The sequence below is a fragment of the Pleurodeles waltl genome, chromosome 12 (genome assembly GCF_031143425.1).
Source record: "Pleurodeles waltl isolate 20211129_DDA chromosome 12, aPleWal1.hap1.20221129, whole genome shotgun sequence".
Classification (NCBI taxonomy): Eukaryota; Metazoa; Chordata; class Amphibia; order Caudata; family Salamandridae; genus Pleurodeles; species Pleurodeles waltl.
Window position 1 is genome coordinate 148,602,002 of NC_090451.1, and position 20,572 is coordinate 148,622,573.

At 44.1% G+C, this 20,572-nt stretch overlaps 1 protein-coding gene across 8 annotated transcripts in view; it reads left to right on the top strand.

The window, feature by feature from the left end:
- The window catches only part of LOC138267622 (P2Y purinoceptor 4-like), a 178,489-nt gene that overhangs the window by 124,483 nt on the left and 33,434 nt on the right, over nucleotides 1–20,572 (top strand). For 5 of the 8 annotated variants that reach the window (XM_069216706.1, XM_069216704.1, XM_069216707.1 and 2 more), the window contains exons 6-8: nucleotides 816–933; nucleotides 7,236–7,389; nucleotides 17,650–17,735. In XM_069216706.1, the coding sequence (XP_069072807.1) occupies nucleotides 816–933; nucleotides 7,236–7,389; nucleotides 17,650–17,734 (357 nt within the window). In that variant the 3' untranslated portion in view covers nucleotide 17,735. Of the gene's footprint in view, nucleotides 1–815; nucleotides 934–7,235; nucleotides 7,390–17,649; nucleotides 17,736–20,572 lie in introns of those variants that run through there. The other 3 variants (XM_069216709.1, XM_069216703.1, XM_069216702.1) reach the window with 3 other exon arrangements.

The window sequence follows — 20,572 nt, forward strand, 5'->3', positions numbered from 1 at the left end:
TCTCAAGATTGTCCTGTTTAATGCAAGTCAACCAAAGCCACAGCCATCCAATAGTACATCCATAACCACTTCCCACTGAAATAGACACCCTTCTACAAGAATCACTGTTGAATTAACAGCAGTCCTCTTGCAAATGTTCAAACTTTCAAAGCTGTCTCCAGGTTTCTTAGTAAACAAGCTAAGCTTTGGTAACACAAAAAAACAGAAGTTTAAGCAGGGCCCCATGGCACTCTCTATTTCTGTCCTTCGCTATTTAAATGAGAAACAAAACATTTACTTGTCTACCAGTTACACATTGTAGTTGCAATGGAGCATTGGGGCCCCCCTTTGTCGCACAGGAGTGCAGCGTCACAGTGGCTAATGCCATGTGCCGCTGGTGACAGAGGGCCTATGGTGATATTTCATTCCACGTAAATAAGCAAGTTACCTTATTTGCACCCTTGACTCTCGTAGGAATTAAGGTGTTGCTTGATTTAAAAATCACCTTGTCAGGTGTTTTGTTGCTTATGTACCAGTATATTGGCGCTATAGGAACTTTTAAATATATTTTTACCGTCTGATTTCAGTTTGTCTTTGTCCAGCATGACTCTGAATTTTTCAAATTCAAGATCCCATTTCATGTGTATTAGGCCACATTATTAGTTACACGGGTCACATCTTTTGGGAAGGTTCTCTCTTTCCCTTCCTTCTGTTCCCCACTTCTTTTTTTGTCTTTTTTTATGTCTCACATTGTCTATATTTGCTTCCCTTTCTCCAGCCTCTATGTTGTTCTTGCCTGTTATGTATCTTACTTTAAATCGATCACCTTGTGCTAGGTGAGATGCTTCCAAGGATCTGAAGCGATAAAATGCTGGCTGGAAACGGAAGATCTCAAGCGAATGTCCCTGGACCAGCTGCAACGCCTTAGTGAAGGCATCAGCCACGACATCCAAAGTAAGTACCTGCTGCTGAGTGCGTCAAGGGAAACTGTCTGAGGGCACAAAATAGATGAGCGAACCAGGGTGCGAGGAAGATGCTTATAACAGTGGCATAGCCTGGTCTCATGGTCCCTAGAGCAAGCCATGGAACTAGCACTCCAGCCAGTAATAAACACATGCTATAAATGAGGTGCATCTTTGGTGTCTGACTTCAGTCCTTCAAAAGTTCTCAGCATTTAAGAATTGCAGAATATGTAAAATCCAGCAGAAATGCACAACCGGCAGAAGAGCAATTGGACATAATTCTTTGGCTTGGTAGCTCCACTTGTCCAGCACATGGTGTAACAGCTAACAAGTAGAGTAACAGTTATAGAGTAGTATGTAACCACATTGACCCTGCAACATGGTGGATCATTAGATCTGCTCTTAACACTTGCCTTTATTGCACTACTCGGTGCATATTTTCATTTGGCTCCTCCATCTCCTTGCATCATTTTTTTTGGCATCTTGTCATGCAGACACATGCAGTGGTTCTCCTTTTCACAAAGATTTCTCTAAGAGCTCTCCTCTAGTTCTGCACTGGTGTGGTCTCACATTGAAACTGCCCTGTAGTTTCCAGATGTAATCTGGCTCATAACAGTAAATAATCTCTGCCTTTCTTCTGGCACTTCAGCATTTGTTTCACAAACTGCAGTCTCCTTTCATGCAGAAACTCTGGCCAGAGCAGAAGACACTCTTCTTATTAACTTGCATTGCTAATATAATGTGCTCAGGAATTCGGGCTCATTGGTTAAGTCAGTGCTTACCATGAACATAATCATGGTGTAATGCCTTTATGGAACCACAGATGTCGTCATCAGGTTCAGGAGCATTTCCATGTCGACACTGGGAAGGAATGAATGCTGTGATGCTGGTGATGCTAACGTTGGCTGGTTACAAGCTTGGACTTGGGTAATACGTCATTACCAGTATTGCAACTGATTGATGGTGCCAGGAGCAGCTCTTTCGCAATGGTGGAGGGGCGTCGCCCCACTGGATGAGCCAGCAGTAAAATAAAAAAATGATAGCTTGCTATCATTTTATTTTTCATCTGCTGCTCCGCCAGCAGGAAGGGGCGGGCTGGGTCACGGGGAGGAGGGGAGAGTGCACCCAGGGTGCAAGTGTGTGTTGGCCGGCCTTTTCAGGCCAGCCAAGCACACATGCACACTTAGGTTTCTCCAGCCCGGCTGTATACACAGCCGAGCTGCAGAAACTGCACAGACCCTAGGCTTGTGTCTGAGCGGCAGTGACTGCTGCTCAGACCAATCCTGGCGCTGCTTACATGCTATGAATAGCATGTAAGCCTCACCAGTATTGCTGGGGAGCCTGTGCTGGTGTCCCATTGAATGCTGGGACACCATGAGGAGCAGAGGCGCGAGGAAGCAGGAGACGGCGATGGAAGACAGACGGTGAAAGGTAAGTCGTTTCGTTTTTTATTTTTTATGTTTCCCCCGTCGTCTGATGCCACAAATCCCCCCCATCCCGCATTACAAGTTCCCCACCCGCTGGCCTAGCGGGAAACAGCTGACAACATTGACAACGGCTCATAATTGAACTGGTGGCAATGTTGAGGTGTATAGGGTGCATGGCGCCCCCCTGCACCCCATCACCACCAGCTTTTACATGGCCACCGCCCTGTAAAATATGGCGGAGATGGGAGTCGTAATTCCCAGGGCTGCCCTGGCGGATTAGGACCACCAACACCGCCGGTCCCGCTAGTGGAGGGAAACAGGCGGTGCGGGCAGTCTGACTGTGGCACAACTGCCACAAGTCATAATGTGGTGGTCAGACCGTCACTGCGACCCTGGCGGTCTTAATGAGGCCCTAAATCCTGTAATCAGCAGAGCACACAGCTAAAATGGAAAAGCTTTGACAAACATGACGCCTACAGTTCTATAATAATATTTTCAAAGCCGGAGAAGAAGCACCGCCAAAAAATCACTATTTTCTGAGACAAGTTGCTAATTTGTTAAAGAAACACATTTTTCTCTTGTGAGAAATGGTATTGTTTTTGAGGCATCACCCATCCCGGAAAGCGAGACAACCTTATGTCACCTGTAACTTTGCACCGTTTGCCTCTAAATTATTGTTCGTAGGACATTAAACATTACTCACATGTATTTCATGCTCTAGGATACATGTACTGTTTGCCACCAGATCATTTACATATTTTAGATTGCATAATATTCCCGGAACACACAACGTCTAGTAATTTATTTTTCGCTGCCTCGTGAGATACAGTGGGCTGCGCTTTGCGCCCTCTGGGGCATGCCTACCCGGAACATATGCACGCATGAGCTCAGTGCTGTTCGTAGCCTGCAAATGGCAGTGGCTGTTCTTCTGCGCAGCCAGAATACCTTGCGGAAAACAAAATGAAGCGTATTTCACAATCCGTTTCATCACAATCTGAAGGGTATGATATTAATTATAGTTCTCTTTGCCCATAATTGGGATTACCAGGTGTGCACTTGTCAGAAGTACACTTTTTTTATAAAGACAAATGTAATGTTATGTCTGTATACCTAACCCGAGGATGCCTTGAATGTTGGCATGTGTAAAGTTGCTAGTCAAGTTTTTCACCGTTCTTGGTTTTTGCCGCTCGCAAAGTTTGTGTACTCTACTGGTTGAAGTTCCCCTTAGCCTGCGTAAAGTTTCACTGCCTTGCAAGAGCATTATCTCTCTAATCAAACAACGGCAAATATAAATTGAATTGTTCTCTGCAATTTAGCCGTGTGCTACATACATTGCTGCAATGGTCACAGCTTTCACTCAGATGTGGGGAAAGTGAAAACTTTGCAACTTCAACAAGTTGCAAAGATTTCCATCGAAATTTGCACAGGTTGGAATAAATACTTTTGCATGCATCTGCTGTAGTGTTGATAATGTCTCCAAGCACCACGTAGTGGGCATTCCTGTATGGGGGTGATAGCAAGCTACCATTGCACAGAACATACGGTACCTCACAGTAAAATGGGAGGTAAAAGGGATTGGTGCTGTCGAAGCACAGCAGAGTGTTCCCTAGTTTTTAATAAGTCAAATATGACTCATGTTGTGTGAATGCAGACTTCTACATGTATGAGTATACATGTTTCCTGTGCTCCAAGGTGTTATAAACCATCCCAGTTCCATACCTTAATTCTGCAAGCATTGCAGAGGAGAGCTCTCAATTTTGTGGCTCTTGGCTGAATCTCATCACTGTTCCATTATTATCTCTGCTGTGATTCCCAGACTGAATAGGTATATTATCCAGGCTTGTCTCTCCACAGTGCTTGTTTTTACTGTGTGCTTGCTCTCGCACTGCTCACAGGGAATCCAAACATTCTGCTCAAGAGTTTCTCTAGTTTCCTAGCAGAAAGACCTATCTGAAAATGAAGAATGCAGGGACACCTCCTCTATTCAGGCAGAGGAGTGTCACCAACCCTGCTCACCCCCACCCCCACCAGCAAACTTCATTTATTATCATTTTCTTTTAAAGGGGTAGGGTGATGAGCAGTGAGGGGGAGTGCTCAGCACACATGCGCAGTAGGCGGTGTTGCTGGGCTGGAGAGAGCCTGCATAGGCTCCCAGACAATCCTGATGCTGCTTTGAGCAACGTCAGAATTGGCCGCTGGGCAGGCTGGGAGCCTGTGCCTGCAGCAACGGAGACAGAGGAGCAGAGCGGCATGAGGGGTTATTAATTATTTACAATTTAATTTTCATTTCCCCCCGTCCCCTCCCCCGCGCGCTGCCCTGCCCCTTCTGCTGACCGCAAGCCGTTCCTGGAAGAATGACATAAAAACAAGACCACAATACTAAAGCCACAATCAAGAAACCTTAAACATAAATTTTCATTTTGCATGTTGGTAACAGTAAAGAAGAATCGATAATATAGACTGCCATGACCGTAAAAATATGGCATTAATATTACTTCTTATCCAAATTGCCCATTTCCTAAACCTAACCCTTCCCCTAACAATTACTGTAACGCTAACCCAACCCTTGCCTTAACTTCTACCTTTGCCATCAACCCCAACCCATTCCCTCTCCCTCAATCGAATTCTAACCCTAAAGTTTGGCCTTTTTGAGTTACCTTGACCCCAGCATGAATCCTTAACATCCCCGGAACTGTACACTAAACATAATCCTTTTGCTAACCCCACCTCTAGTGCTAATCCTGAAAATGTTTTAACCATTAAACTCCTATTTTCTTCCCTAACCCACATTTTATCGCTTTGTGAAATTTTGAAAATTTACTTCCCTTACATGCTCTTTATTTTTTTCCTCATTATTACACGTCTTCATTTTGGATTTGTAGTCATTGTATTTTTATTATGGTTTCTGCATTTTCTCATAATGCCATATTGGAAAAAGACCTTACGAGAACCCCTCCATAAAATCACAATTTTACACGCCCAGATAACTCACATAGAATTGTGTGATTGCAAAATTACATTTATTATTAGAAGTGCAGATACACAACAGTGTATGAAAACAATGCATTAAATTATTTGGTTGCACCTGAACACACAATTGAAGTACCACAATGGTGCTGATGCGAGGGGTCAAAGGCTGAAGGTGAGCCCTATGCATGACCTGGCTAGGGTTTTGGGCCCAAGAAGGGCCATCTAGGGTGTATACTATGCCACGCTCACTGCTCTAGTTTGTTTGTTCATTGATACTTCCATTTGTATGGCCTTGCAGCGCTACATAGAAATATTGAAGTATTTTACTGGCCATGAAGAATTCAGACATAATGGTGCTGGCTTGTACTGTATTGGGTATTTGCATGCTAAGCCATTATTTGTGCCTCCCTACTTCCATGGGACTATCTGTCTGAAGTGTGAAGTGTCTGTGGGTAGCAGATTTCCTCCATGAGCTTTGGTCTGTGAGGCATTGATGCTGCTGCCGCTGCTGAAACCCAGAGTGAGGTATAATTGTACATGAAAGTCCCATTTGCCTGGCTTAGGCTGCAGTGAAATGGAGGCACTTGTGACAAGATGGAGGGCATCTAGATCATGCGTACAATAGAAATCCTTAACAGGGTCCCTGGGAGGAGGAGCCACAGAGCAGGAGGGACTAGAGGGGGCTCTACCATCGTCCCAATATGACAGACAAAAGATATGCATTAGGATCAAGGGAGTAGCCAGAAAATAAATATCCACCACTTTGAATCATATCCCAAGTGTGCCGGAGAGTCCAGTGAACCCGAAACATCTTTGGTTGCCTTCGGAGTGAATTCTGAAGACAGTGAGGCTAAAGAGTGCCTTCTAACCTGAATTCTCAATGAACTTGGTCATCCCTACAAGCATCCTTCTCTCCATCCATCCTTTTCTCAACTCTTCCTTTATCTATACGTCTTTCTTCTCCATCATTCATCCTTATTCCTCTTCCTCCTTTATTCCTTCTCTCCAGTTGTCCCTTCCATCCATCTTTTACTCATCCACCCTCTCCATCCATCCCTGTTTTTCTGCATATATTCACCTTTGTATCCATCATTCTCTTCATCCAGCCATTCATTCATATCTCCCTCCACCCACCCACATTTCACTCCATCCATCCGTCCTTTCTTCTATACCTCCTTTCCTTTGAAGCTCTCTAATTTAATTTGTCTAACTCTGTTGCACTCTCCCTATTCCATCCTTTGCTTTCTGTTTTTCCTCTCCAACCTCTTTCTGTATCATGGTTCTGACATCCTTATAATGTATTCTTTTTCTCTCTGCTTATTCTCACTCTCCATCCTTTGCAGCCAACTCTGTTCTTGCTTTCTGTCTTCTTTTTTCCTCATTACCTGTCACTCTTTCCTTTTTAGTCTGCCATGCTTTCATATTATTTCCTTTTTCCTCTTACACCCTCATCATTTCATTTATGTCCTTTCATTATCCATCCCTTCTGCCTCTTTTCCCTTACTTTTGTCAGTCCTTCCATTCTAGCATCTTCCTGCACTCTCTTCTTTTCCTCATTTTTTTCATTCTGTTTCTCTGAAATGAACAATCGCTCATTCTTTCCTCCTTTCTTTTCTTCCTTCCTTGTTGTCTTTCAGCCCTCCCTTATTAGATTCTGCTTCCTTTCTGTGCAAGGTCCCCCCTAGACCTTTTTCTTTGTTGCTGTGGCATTTTCTCCTTCATTTCACCAACACTCTCCATATTTATTGTTACTCTAACCTGTCTACCCTTCTCTTGTTGCTTCCACTCACCATTCACTCTCATCCATCTTTTCCTTTCTCCATCATCATTCCTCTCACCTGGCCTTGGTAACCTGTCTCCCCTCACAGCTCTTCTTACTTTATTTCCTCATCTACAGGGCTTAACCTGGAATTACTGCAGGAGCTCACTGAGAGAGATGACCTGCAGATGAGCCGGGACGCCTTGATTTTCCACCTGCAGGAGCTCACACAGAGGGAAGACCTGGATGTGGATTGCACCAGCACACTTTATCACCTGCAGGAAGCCACAAGGTGAGTGGTGGAGACTTCTGGGCATGCTGTGTATGCTGCAAGACTGTGATTGGGGAACATGTAAAGGAAGAGGATGGTTGTTATTGAAGCGGGAGGTAGATTGTTAAGGCATAGAGGAGGTGGTTGTACTGTCATTCGTTATTGGTGTGCCTGCTGGAGAAATATTGGGAGGAGGATCTGGGTATGGATGTGTAGGTCTTGACATGGTTGAATTTGTGCGCTGCGGGTGGTTCGGTATGTGTGTTTGACAGCGTGGCTGGGGGATGACTGCTTATGTGATGGGTAAGTGCTGAGTGGTTGGTGTGGAATGGTTGGTTGTATTTTGTGGCTTGAATGGGCACATATGCTGAGGATGGTTGATAAGATTGTTTACTGGGATTTGACTGTGTGCTGGGGAGTGTTTTATATTCTTGTGAGTATTTGGGTGCATATACTGGGGATGGTTGCCTATTTGTGTTAGCGATTGGGTGTGTATGCTAAAAATAGTTGGTTGTATATGCTGAAAGGAGTTGAGTGTTTTGCTAGGATAGCTGTGGAGTGGTGCTTTCAACATTGGCTACATACTAGGGTTGTTGCATGGGTTATAGGTGTCATTATGGGTGTGTTCTACAGTATTACAAGGTGTGTATGCTGGTGAATGGTTGAGTGTTTAACGTTAGCTACGATGGGTGGGTGTGTGCTGTGGTGGTTAGATTTGTGGTATTTAAGGATGGGTGTGGGTGCTGGAGTATGATGGGATAATAGGTGTACATACCGGGGTGGTTGGCAGTAAGTCAATTTCTGAAATCCCTAATTGTTCTTGGGCCATTCGAAATCCAGTCCTTTTTTACTTCTTGTCTGTGTCTGTCATCACCATCTACGGTACGCATTCTGTCCTTAGGGCCATATTGGGAACCAAAATCAGCCCTCAACTGGCAGAGCACTGTCTGGCTTGAGGTCCACACTGGCAGAATAAAGAATCTGAAGATGGCTGATATGCACTGAGAGATTCTGGGCTTAAGGCCGAGGTCGTAGTGAGTCATAATAAATCCTCCTGTGAAAGACAACCAAAATAAAACTTTGCCTATTTCAAAGAATATGTCTGGCCCAACAACTAGATGGTGGTTAGTGTGCAGCATGCGAATCTAGAAAGGTAACCATTTTCTTAGGTGGAGACAAGTAGATTATAATAACAGCCAGCTGCTCACAGTGATTAACTTTATTGTTGATAGTCTTTAGCTACTCTGTCAGATGAACCCTCTTAAACCTTCATTTCTGGTTGTAGGAGCTTCTCCATCTGCCTGAGTCATGTTTGTTTTAATGTAGGATCTAGTCTATGGGCTTTTTAATTCCTCTTATTCCCTCATTAAGTATGGGTCATTATGGCACTTGTTCTCCCTGATTTTGCCCTCATTCTGACTGGACTGGTATTTTGGTGTATTTACACCATCCAGGGAAATACATATGCTGCAGGGTTCAGTTATCCACAAAGCAGTGTTGTCCAAAGTTCTGAGTAACTCCAGAAAGAGGAAAAGTCTTAATACCACATTTTTCCAGTTGTTACCTGCAAAATTTGAAATATTTTGGCTTTCCCCATGAAAATTATGTTGGGATAACTGCTGGGTTGTGCGTTAATTTTGCCTAAGTAGTAATCCTGATATGAATGAGCTTCTTAGATGATGCCAAAAGCACCCATGTGGACCAGTCCATGTGTCTGTTTTACAGTCTACAGATGTGAGAACCAGCAATGTATCATCCGCACAGAGTTCAAAACTTTGGGGGTGATTCTGAGTCTGTCGGGCGGCGGAGGCCGCCCGCCAGACTTCCCCCCTCCAAAATACCGCTCCGCGGTCGAAAGACCGCTGAGGGTATTTTGGGTTTTGCACTGGGCTGGCGGGCGACCGCCAAAAGGCCGCCCGCCAGCCCAGTGCAAAACACCCTTCCCACGAGGACGCCGGCTCAGAATTGAGCCGGCGGAGTGGGAAGGTGCGACGGGTGCAGTGGCACCCGTCGCGAATTTCACTGTCTGCAATGCAGACAGTGAAATTCTTTGTGGGGCCCTCTTACGGGGGCCCCTGCAGTGCCCATGCCATTGGCATGGGCACTGCAGGGGCCACCAGGGGCCCCACGACAACCCATACCGCCATCCTGTTGGACGGCGGTATGGGCTGTCAGAATCCACATGGCGGCGCAGCGAGCTGCGCCGCCATGGAGGATTCAATTGGGCAGCGGAAAACCGGCGGGAGACCGCCGGTTTTCCCTTTCTGGCCGCGGCTGAACCGCCGCGTTTTCCGCTGCCCTACGGAATCCTCCATGGCGGCGGAGCGCGCTCCGCCGCCATGGGGATTCTGACACCCCCTACCGCCATCCTGTTCCTGGCGGGTCTCCCGCCAGGAACAGGATGGCGGTAGGGGGTGCCGCGGGGCCCCTGGGGGCCCCTGCAGTGCCCATGCCAATGGCATGGGCATTGCAGGGGCCCCCGTAAGAGGGCCCCACGTAGTATTTCAGTGTCTGCAAAGCAGACACTGAAATACGCGACGGGTGCAACAGCACCCGTCGCACCTTCCCACTACGCCGGCTCAATTCTGAGCCGGCGTCCTCGTGGGAAGGTAGATTTGCCCTGGGCTGGCGGGCGGTCTTTTGGCAGCCGCCCGCCAGCCCAGGGCAAATCTCAAAATACCCTCAGCGGTCTTGCGACCGCGGAGCGGTATTTTGTCGGGGGTAAACTGGCGGGCGGCCTCCGCCGCCCGCCAGTCTCAGAATCAGGCCCTAAGTGTCTCAATTACCCCTGATTTCCCAACATGTTTCGGCCCTCGCCAAGAGCCCATCCGAGTATGCGGCGTTTGTCAGGGCTGCATATATATTCTTGCCTACTAACACATGGACCCTATGCATAGCCTAAGGGTCTCACCTGAATAAGGAGAAATTTCTCATTCAGAAGTACTTAAAAAAAAGAAGAAATGAAAATGGAAAAACAATGGAAAGTCAGTAAAAGGTGTTTTTTTATAAAGTCCCAATCGAGTGTTTCACGAGAGGACACTTGGTGCCCCATGGAAGGCCTATAGGTGTCCAAGCATTACCTAAAAAGGCTAATTGTGCCCGTCATAGCCCACCTACACCCTTGTAGTACGAGCAAATATTTGTCTAGGTAGTGGGAGATGCAATTTAGGTGAAAAAGTGGTTCCAGCTCTACAGTAGCGATACAAATCTAGTGGATAAAAATGGCTATAACATATATCTAAATGTCATAAGTGTAACACAGCAAACCAGCTGTAAAGCCGCCACACGTGTGCTTATGCATAACTCACTCGTGGATCGTGCATTCCAAACACTTGTACACTGTACCCTATTAGTGGGTGGTTCAGGAATCATGCGTGTCTGGCTGGATGTGCTATCCTGTAGTCAAACACTTAAAAAACATATAGGGTACTAGATATCCATACGCTGTTTTTTCTGTTTATTGAAATAAAAACCATGCCAAAATGATATGTATGGGTTGCAAGCTCAATTTGAGAAGCATTTAAGACTTGTTTTTTTCTGTAGAATGGTGTTGTAAATAATAAATCAAATTCTTACTTTGTTATAAGTGGTACCCTACTGAACAGCTTCCCCTGTGCTCTATCAATCAATCAATCAATCAGGGATTTATAAAGTGCACTACTCACCCATGAGGGTCTCAAGGTGCTCTAGGAGTAACAAAGGATCATTTGGTTTTAAGGAAGTGATTGACACCTGTTTGATTGCCTTATTTATAGTTCTTGGTCACAGACATGATAGAGTTCCTCCTTGTTGCTCAGGGTATGTCACCAAGAGACCTTTGGCTTACTGAAACTAACACTTAATGAAAAAACCCTGGAATTTTATGAGTGTATTTGGAGCGTGTGTTGATGTAGTTCCCATTGTCTTGCAATCTAATGTAAAGTGTGGAACACTGCAGGTTGTTTACTTGAAAAGCTTAAGTTTAAGTTTTGAGGATGACTCGTTATCACATGCCAGGAGCCCACAGTGCGTCTGCAGACAGACTCTAACGTAGATAGTTTTTTCCCACCATGATGTTTGGAGCTGATGTTTGGAGCTTCAGCTTTAAAACTGTGCAGTGACCAGAAAATTGAGTTTTCCGCCACAACAACATAAAGGAGATGGTACCGAAGAACAGCCTCTGCAATGAAGATATATTGAATCAATACATTCACAACTATCGAATCCAGCACGCTTCATACTGAGCTTCCGGGCCGTGCAATAATGACTCCTCAGGGTGATGGAGTGTGCCCTCAATATCGTTCAAAATTGGCATAATCTGATCAGCATCCCAAAGAAAGTTGTTTAGCTTGTCAGTGGCTGAAGTGTGAAGAGAATATCCCTAACTGTTACCTGTAGCTGGACTTGGCACACAACCATAGAGTCAAATGAACTAAAAGAGGTGGCTTTAGGGATGTACGGAAACAGAGAGGTTGATGAGGCCTCCCCAAGTCCTTCAGGAGGACTGAATCAGGTGAAAGAATTACAATCAGGTGCTGGTACAGTATCTTCCCAGGACACATAACTACATCGCAGATCTGCTTAACAGACCGGTTCGCAACATACACAAATGTGATATCACTTCCAACATTTTAAACTCATTCTTCTACAGGTGGAGCACATCAGACATAGAGCTGTTCATCACAGCTCAAAACCAAAAAACAGCAAAGCATTTAATCCAGGTTTCTACATCTCCATTTCCAAGGAAATGGACTGTGGGTAAACTGGTCAGGGGAATTTGCATATTCTGTTTTGCCTCTTCCACTGGCCCTGGCCATTGTGTAAAAGATGTTCCAGTCATCCATTATTATCTGCAAAACCTCACTTCAAGCTATAACTTTGCCTAAACCTGTTAACAATGAACAATGGCCAAATAGACCATCACACTACCGAGTTGCTGAATCTAGTCATTCGGTGTCTTGAGTCTTACAATTTGGATACCTTAACCTACCTCCAGAGTACATGCAAATTCTTAAGGAAGCACACAGCCCAAAAACATGGACATGTTATGAGGCAAAGTGAAGGCCCATTCTTTATTATTGTAAAGATTTATTTGTTGATGCACTCTCTCATTCTTCATCAAATAAAGTACAATACCATCTTTCACTCAAAGAGGCAAGCCTAGCTTACGCTTCTGTTTGGGTATACCTGTCAGTGGCAGCTGCGTACATACAAATCAGGCAGTCCATTTCTGTTTGGAAAATCCCATGTGTTAAGTTGTACATGGAAGGGCGAAGGAGGGTAATGAATTCAACCTTTGAACCTTTACATTCAACTTCATTATGTGCATTAATGTGGAAAGTTGTATTCTTTGTAGCAAGAAGCTCATTGTCCAGAACTGGTGAATTCAACCTTTTAAGTACTGAAGAACGTTTTATTAAGATCCATAAAGACAAGGTGGTGTTAGGCACACATCCATGATTCCTTACAAAAGTAGTATCACCTTTTCAACTCATTTAATAAAATTTCCTACATTTATTCAAAACCCTTTAAACGGCGCAAAAAGGGCTTTAGGTTCACTGGATCTCAAGCAGGTTATCATATAGTACATAAATAGGAGCAGACCTCTAAGCAGAACAAAACAATTTGTATATACTCCGCTGCCATGATAAAGAACAAACCTTTATCATTATTTATTACAAAAAAGTAGTAGGATTTTGATACAGATGTCATTGGTATTTTCTTTCCGTGGTGGGTGGTTGGCAGTCACGATACACTAAGTTTACCATTGTTGTAATTGGATCCAGATTGCAAATTCCATACTTTGTCGAACCCACAGCCAGTTTCAAAGTAGATCACAGCAGACTTCAAAAAAGGAGAATGGGACAAGATATATATTCAGAGATACTGGATATCATCATTCTTTCTAGTTGTACAGCATCTTCATTTTGCATCTCAGGAGCCTTGATAGAATAAAGTCACAACTTTGACGTTTGGAGCAAGGAAGGATGGATTAGATCCTTATCTTCAATAGTTTAGAGAAACTCAGTCGCATAGTGGAAGCTCACTCAGTTATCTCCCACAATGTTAACAGACGTACTGATGTAATGCATCTTGAGAACTGTATTTTAATATTGTGATCACAGGAGTCCTAAAGTTAACATAAAATGCCTTGAAAGCTGTGCAGTGATGTGATAACAAAAAAAGGCTTAAGGTAACAGAATGTTTAGGAATAAGGTCATCAGAGTATAGACTGGAACCAGAAATGGGTTGTCATTAGTGGTGGGTGGTGAACTCCGCTCTGCTTGCGGAGTTTGCAGAGTTTTTCCAACTCCCCGCTCCACTTGGAGCGCAGAGTTCCAAAAAACTCTGCGTAGAAGAGCAGAGTTTTTTCCTCACTCGTCAACGGTGAGTTGGCGAGCGCGAGAAGGAAAATCTTACTCAAGACCACCTCCTTGTGATATTTCTCAACGCAGGAGGTCACGACCGTGTTGAGAAACCTTCAGTTCCCATTGAAGCAGTTGCCGCTCGAGTAGAAAATCAACTCTAGCAGCAGAAAAGAAGCAGCACCCTCTTGCGCTGTGCAGGGAGCCATTTACACAGATTTTTCAGCGTGAGACAAATACATGGCACTAAAAATCAGTGCGAACAGCACGACCTATCGCACTCCGCTGCTTGAGAAACTCAGTGTAGCATGGCAACGTTTTTGGGCCACTTCATGGAGTTCTACAGAGTACAAATCTGCGAACTCCGCCCAGGCCAAGTTGTCATGGACTAGATCAGGTACTTAAACAGTGCTATTCATTTTCATCTTTCAGGCCCTGGATATGCATGGACAATTTCAAAATCAATTATTATTCTTCGAAGAATAAAATCTGTCATGTTGTATTAAACTCTAGACTAGACAGTATCATTTCTATAATAGTCCAATTTAATCACCTGTCTTATGTTTTAGCAACAAAACGTAGGCATCTAATTTGGTGATTAGTTTTCCAGTGTACACTGCTTTTGTGTTTTTGAATGTATGGTTAGACCTTCCTTGAGGTCATATCAACATAGCACAGCCTACAGGGGCTGGTGATAGTGGATATTAAATTGTTTTATAGGTATTATGCATATGTTGTTCCCAGGGTTGGTCAAACCCTAGATCAGTCGTGGGTCTGGGGTTGGGCAAACCGTGCACTTGACACAAATAAAATGTCCTGTTGTTGCTACCTGATACATAGGGATAGATGCTCCCTTTAGAATGTGATCTAGTATGAATAACATGGCTGCAAACACTGTGGCTTCTTTTTCATGCAACTAAATGGTTTGCAAGTGAGGTTTGGCCATTATGAAATATTTTCCAATGTCTATTGATTATTGTGTTGACTTTGTCAGAACGTGTGGATAAGGTCATCACTCAAGTGAGTCTATTGTTTTTTTCTTTCAGATTGGTATTGAGTAGAATGTTTTGATTGCTGGCTTCTAGTTTTTTTTGCTTTACTTTCCAATCCGAAGAGGTATTCTCTTTGCAGTAGACTCACGGTGAAGGCTTAAGGCTATTCCCTAAAGGTACTTAATTCAGAACAATTCCTTCGATGTGGAGGAATTTTCTCAAAAGCGATTATCCCAGAAGGACTAAGGGTGATGACTACTGCAACTCAAAAGTGAATTTTCGCTTGTGGGTTTTACATAGACTTTGGGTTGTAATATTCCATCCTTGATTTCAGTTTGAATGTCAAGAATTTTCAGTATTTGTCGGCCCATGGTGACAGTAAACCATAAGTGATTGTTCTGAGAATTAAGCAATTGCATAAATTAACATATTGTTGCCAAACAGTGAGCTGATTATGATACAGAATATTCACTGTAGAAGTAGTATTGGTTTTAAAAGTGTTATTATATCCTTTCCCGGCTTCCAGGAGACTTTGTTAACCCCAGGCCTCTTGTGATCGCAGTATTAACACACGTTACCGTTAACAAGTACTAATGCCCCGACCGTGCTCTCTATCAAAAACTTTCATGACAACAGACATACCATACTGTGCACTTTTTACCTGTCACCCACAGGATGCCGCAAAGAGGCACATTAACACTTTTTTTGTCATTGCCTTCTGCCTATGGAAATAGGAAATATATCCCCAAGCTATCATTCCTATCATCCTTGGGGTGTTGCACCATAATCATGTTGCCAACTCTGAGCATGCATTGTGATGTCATCATCCTGTATACATCTGTCAGTATGTTGCATGGAAATGCCACAATACCCCTTTTTCCCTCGGTGGCCCAGTGTTCTGAAACCACTTTAGATCAGATTGGCCTCTTTTCTCCATCTCCTGGTGGGAGTGAAATTTGAGGTGAATCCACATCTTGCACAAGCTAGAATGCAGGTGTCAGATGAGAGCCATTGGTGTATGAAGTCATGCTACATATGACTGCAGGCCTTTACAGTCCTGATTATCTTCCAGTTTTGTCTGACAGTGGATGCTTCAGTTGTTCGGGTATCCATATGCATGATCCTTTCATTCCCTTGGCAAATTTTACCTTTCCAGGTTTTTAATTTGACATGTTTACTCACATGTGGTGGTGACAGTGAGGTGGCCTAAAATAATTAGGGATTGGGTCTAACAAAGTATTTAATAGAGCATGGTGCTGGCCATACTGACGTTTTATGGTATGAATCTCTTTCTACATCTCCCCAAATGTTAATATACCAAAGAGGGACCCACTGTTTCTGTTACTAAATGATGTGTTATGTGTCCGTTTTTCATGTATAATTCACACTGCTCTTTCATGTCTTGGGAATTACTTGGGTTCTGGGAAATATAGGGGTTCACTGATTTGTTTATCCTGATGAATACTCCTATCCGAAGTGGTGGTTTTGTGATGGGCAGAAACAAGTCGATACCTATTGTTTTGACACACAAAGATTCTTAGTTAATCTCTTGGTATGGCATTTAGTAGTTTTAACCTTGTGTTGGGAACGTAAAATGACATTTCCTTTGATATATTTCATTACACAATTTTGACTGCTCAAACCCCTCAGGGAGTAAAAAGTAATCTTTCATCTATCATCTTTCTGGATTGTCTCCACGCTAATTAATCGAGGTACAACATGCAGCTCTCTGTGGACATTTCTACAGCTAGAAGCGAACTTGATAATGAACCATGCCACAAATATGTGGATGAGAGTTCAGCACCCCTAAAAAGCACTCCTTATAATCTTGTGAGATACCATTGTGCGAGCGACCTCTCACGCAATTCAATTTCTCTAAACTATTAAGACAAGGAATTAATCTGCCTTTTTTGGTAAGCATAGCATTTGTTTGGGAGAATAAATCCCATGCCCCTTACCCACCTCACAGTATTTGCATTATGATGTGCCTGCTCAGCAATCTCTGTGTTTCCAACTCTTTATTTCTAGTTGAAACTCAACATTTAATATTAAATGTTGATTGCTGATAGAGCTATATTCTATGTTCTGAAATTGGCTTAAGTGATTCTGTTTGGGTTCAGTGAACATACATTCATAATTGTAACATGAATGACATTCATTAACTTAATGCATTTCATCTGAATCCTGTTCATGTATTTGTAAGTATCAATATCTGCATACCATACTACAATAATTATATGCCAAAATGATTTTATTGAAGTTTACAAGATTGATTAGTTCATAACCCAAACAAGTAACTTCTTGCAGTAAGTGCAAGCAGGAGTTTCTAATCTGAAATGGTGACTCCTTGCGGACGAGACCCTGTACAGTCGACTTTGTAATCCTACCGATGGTCTTTAGTGAAAATAAAAGTTTGTAGTCCACAAAATGACCCCACAAAAATAAACAAATGCAAGTCTATGTCTGTTGTGAAGGTCTAGCCAGATATTTCTCTGATTTCAAAGATATCTTTTGTCAACTTCAATGAGTAGTTGGTCGTGGCTTCGGCAACTGTGTATCACGATTGCCTAGCAAGGGGCATCGTGGACCTACTCAGTTGATTAACTGACAGCATTGTTCTAAGCCACGATCCTTCCAAACAGACGGCGTCCACACTCTATGCACTTCTCCATCCTCTTTTGCAAACACAGACATGCAAGTGCAGGAATTTTGAAGTGGGGGCATCATTCATGGCCAGTGAGTGGGGTAAGCACACCCAGAGCCTCACCCTGAGTCGAGTGGGTGAGCTGAATGGGTTCATATGGGTGTAATTTGGAGCATGTGCTGGAGTTTGTTCTCGGGGGTAGGAGGTTTTCCTCTCTAGCTGGACTCCCCTTCCCTTCACAGCTGATGATTGTCTGGGGTTTCCTCTTACTCCATGGTACTCTTCTTCTGTCCCACACCAGGTCAGCAGGACACTCGGACAAGGAGTCAGAGAGCAGAGGAGGTCACACCAGGAGTATGCAACCAACCCAGTCCAAGGGCTGCTGAGGTAGGTGTACGTGAATCCCTCATACACCCTCTTAGTGCCCTCAGTGTCATGGTATGACCTGGTGAAAAAGAGGTAAAAGAGAATCAGCTCTCAGTAACTCTGCCTTTCAGTCTCCGCTCACTACCTGCAAAGTGATCTTCTCCTCGCCTCTCTCCCCAGTAGTTCTTGCTTCACTTCTCACTTCCTTCGCTCTTCACAAATCCTCAAATCACTCTGCGTCCATGCATTCAATCGTTTCCCGCCCATGCAAAGCTCACTCATCGGAGGTCCCCTCAAGGAGGTTCCCTCATTTTCTTGTGTCATTCTGCGTCACCTTTCCTGTCTCGCTCCACAACTTTCTTCACACGTACACCCCACACCTAGTCACCTCCTTTGCCTCTCTCCCTCTGCCTGCACTCTCTTCTTCCTTGTTACAGGGTCGGGCTGGCCCATAGGGCACTCTGGCAGTGCCACGTGGGCTTGTCTCACAAGTGAAAGGGTGGGCTGTTTTTTTACTCTTTGTGAGCCTGGTTTATGATCTGGTAGTCCCGGTTTTTACTGTTGATTATCCTGATATTGCCAGAAACATTAGCTGCAGCAAGCACATACGTATGCAGTCTCCCCAAACTTGCAAAACACATACACAGCGTGACTTTACGAGTTCAAGCTTGCCCGAATTTGCAAATGTGGACCACTGTTTTAGCAATCTAATTTGCAAATGAGGGGTCAGTTTTATTTTGGTGCCTAGCATCTGTTTTTTCCCAGTCCCACTCTGCTTGTCACTTGTCGGTGGCGTGCTTCCCACCCACTTGTTCTACAACTTCTCACTTTCCATTGGCCACTACCTTTCCCTTATGAATTGCCCTGCCTCCTCTTTCCCCTTTCTTTAACTCCTAGTACTCGTTTCCTCCTTCCTTTCTATGTCTTCTGGTTTTCTGGTATTTATTTTCTAACATTTCCACCTGTGTGTATTCTTTTTGGTCACCTTATCAGTATTTATCCATATTTATTTTGAGTTTTATGAACGAAAGATGTTGTAACTTGTATGTCCACATTTATTTAACTTATAAATGTGCACTTCTAATTTGATGGCTTTCTGGTTTTAGCACATTGCAAAACCAAATACAATAAAAAAGCACACCCACGTGAAATTATTAGCGTTATACCAAAAACACATGTTGAAATATGGAGTTATTTATGGAAATCTCATCCCTGTTTTTAAACTCTCTATGTTGTACATCTGTACAGCTATTGGCATGGAGTACATGAATGACGGCAACAATAGTGCACAGTACCTGCATATTAATATCACTATTGTGACATGACAGTCCAAGGCCCACATATCATTCACCATCGAAGCTGTAGTATGCTCACCACCTCCCCCAGATCTTCTCATATTTACTGGGGCATTCCTGTGCTATATAGACGGGTTCCTCTGTCTTGGCCCTCCAGTCCATTGTGCAGCACCATTCTGCAATAGTGGTCAGCGTGGGAGACATCCAGTAGCGAGCAATATAATGTTTAGCTACAACAGTGACAAGGCTACCAAAGTGCTCTCACCCCTGAGTCCCCCAACATCCTCGAGGATACCCAGTAGTGCTATGCGAAGGGGAAATTCAACGGGCCTCTCAAGAATAGACCGTAATTTCATAAAGATGGATGACCAGTATTTAGCAATAATTGGACAGGTCCATACCATGTGGAAGAAGTCGCTATCAACGGCTGCACACATGGGGCTGGAGAGGTACGAAGAATGGCTACTCTCCAGAGTCATGCAGGGTATAGTGTGAGGCATGCAGGAACATTAATTAGGCGCCGATGAGAGGGGATGACTAGTACCCTTGGGTCATCCTAGCGCTCCTCGAATCACTCAAGTTCGCCGATCCAGTGCTGCCATTTGGCTTGAAGGGCTCCAAAAGTTTCTGGGGAATTCACGACCAGGGAGCAGTAGATTCGCGAAATAAATGGGATTTGGGCCTTTGAGGGGACTATATTCTGGCAACTCCTGCAGCAGTAATTGGTAATCTGCCGGTGCATGGCAGAGCTGCAGGTCTGTAAAATTGAGCATTATGGAGGCTAAACTACTCCTGGAAAACCTGAAAAAACCTCTTATGAGAACCTCTCCAAATATCTCTGAGGTAGGAGATACCTGTAAGATCCTAGCTGTAAAATCCCTTTAAGATGGAGCCTGAGATATCCCAAACTTTGCCACATGGCCTTGCCTGCATCAGCCGTCGATCCCACCCAATCTGTTAAAGGACCCATCGCAGCACAAGGGAGTGGCCCTCGTAGTCCCGGTCAGGGATCAAGAAGCTGGGCTACCATATAAGAATTGCAGGATACTCTACTGGCCCAGAAATGACATTTCTAAGTCTTCTAAGTCATCAAACATTCAGTCGATAGTAGAAGCTGTGAGGCCCAGTAGTATAAACAAATGTCAAACAGCCACAAGCCACCATTAGATGGCGGTTGGACACAGTTTGGGAGGGCTATTCACGGAGTCTTATAAGTCCACAGAAAGGAGCATTATCGCCCAGGCTATGCCATTAAGTTAGGATTGGGTAATGAAGAAAGAAATATTTTGCAGGATATAGATCGCCTGGTGGAGTGCAATCATTTTAAAAAGCACCACTCTGCCCAAGACATTAAGAGGGGGACAGCCCATTTGACCAAGTCCTGACAGGTCCAGCATAGCAACAATGTTATGTTCAAGCTTCAGGTGGCCTAGGGCCCCAAAGCGATAGTCACTCCCAGGTAAGGGAAGATGAATCTACACAAGTGGCTGCAGTCCTGCCAGTCAGCTACCTCCCGACTTCCCCAAACGGGGACCAGAAGGGATTTTGTCCAGTTAACCACCA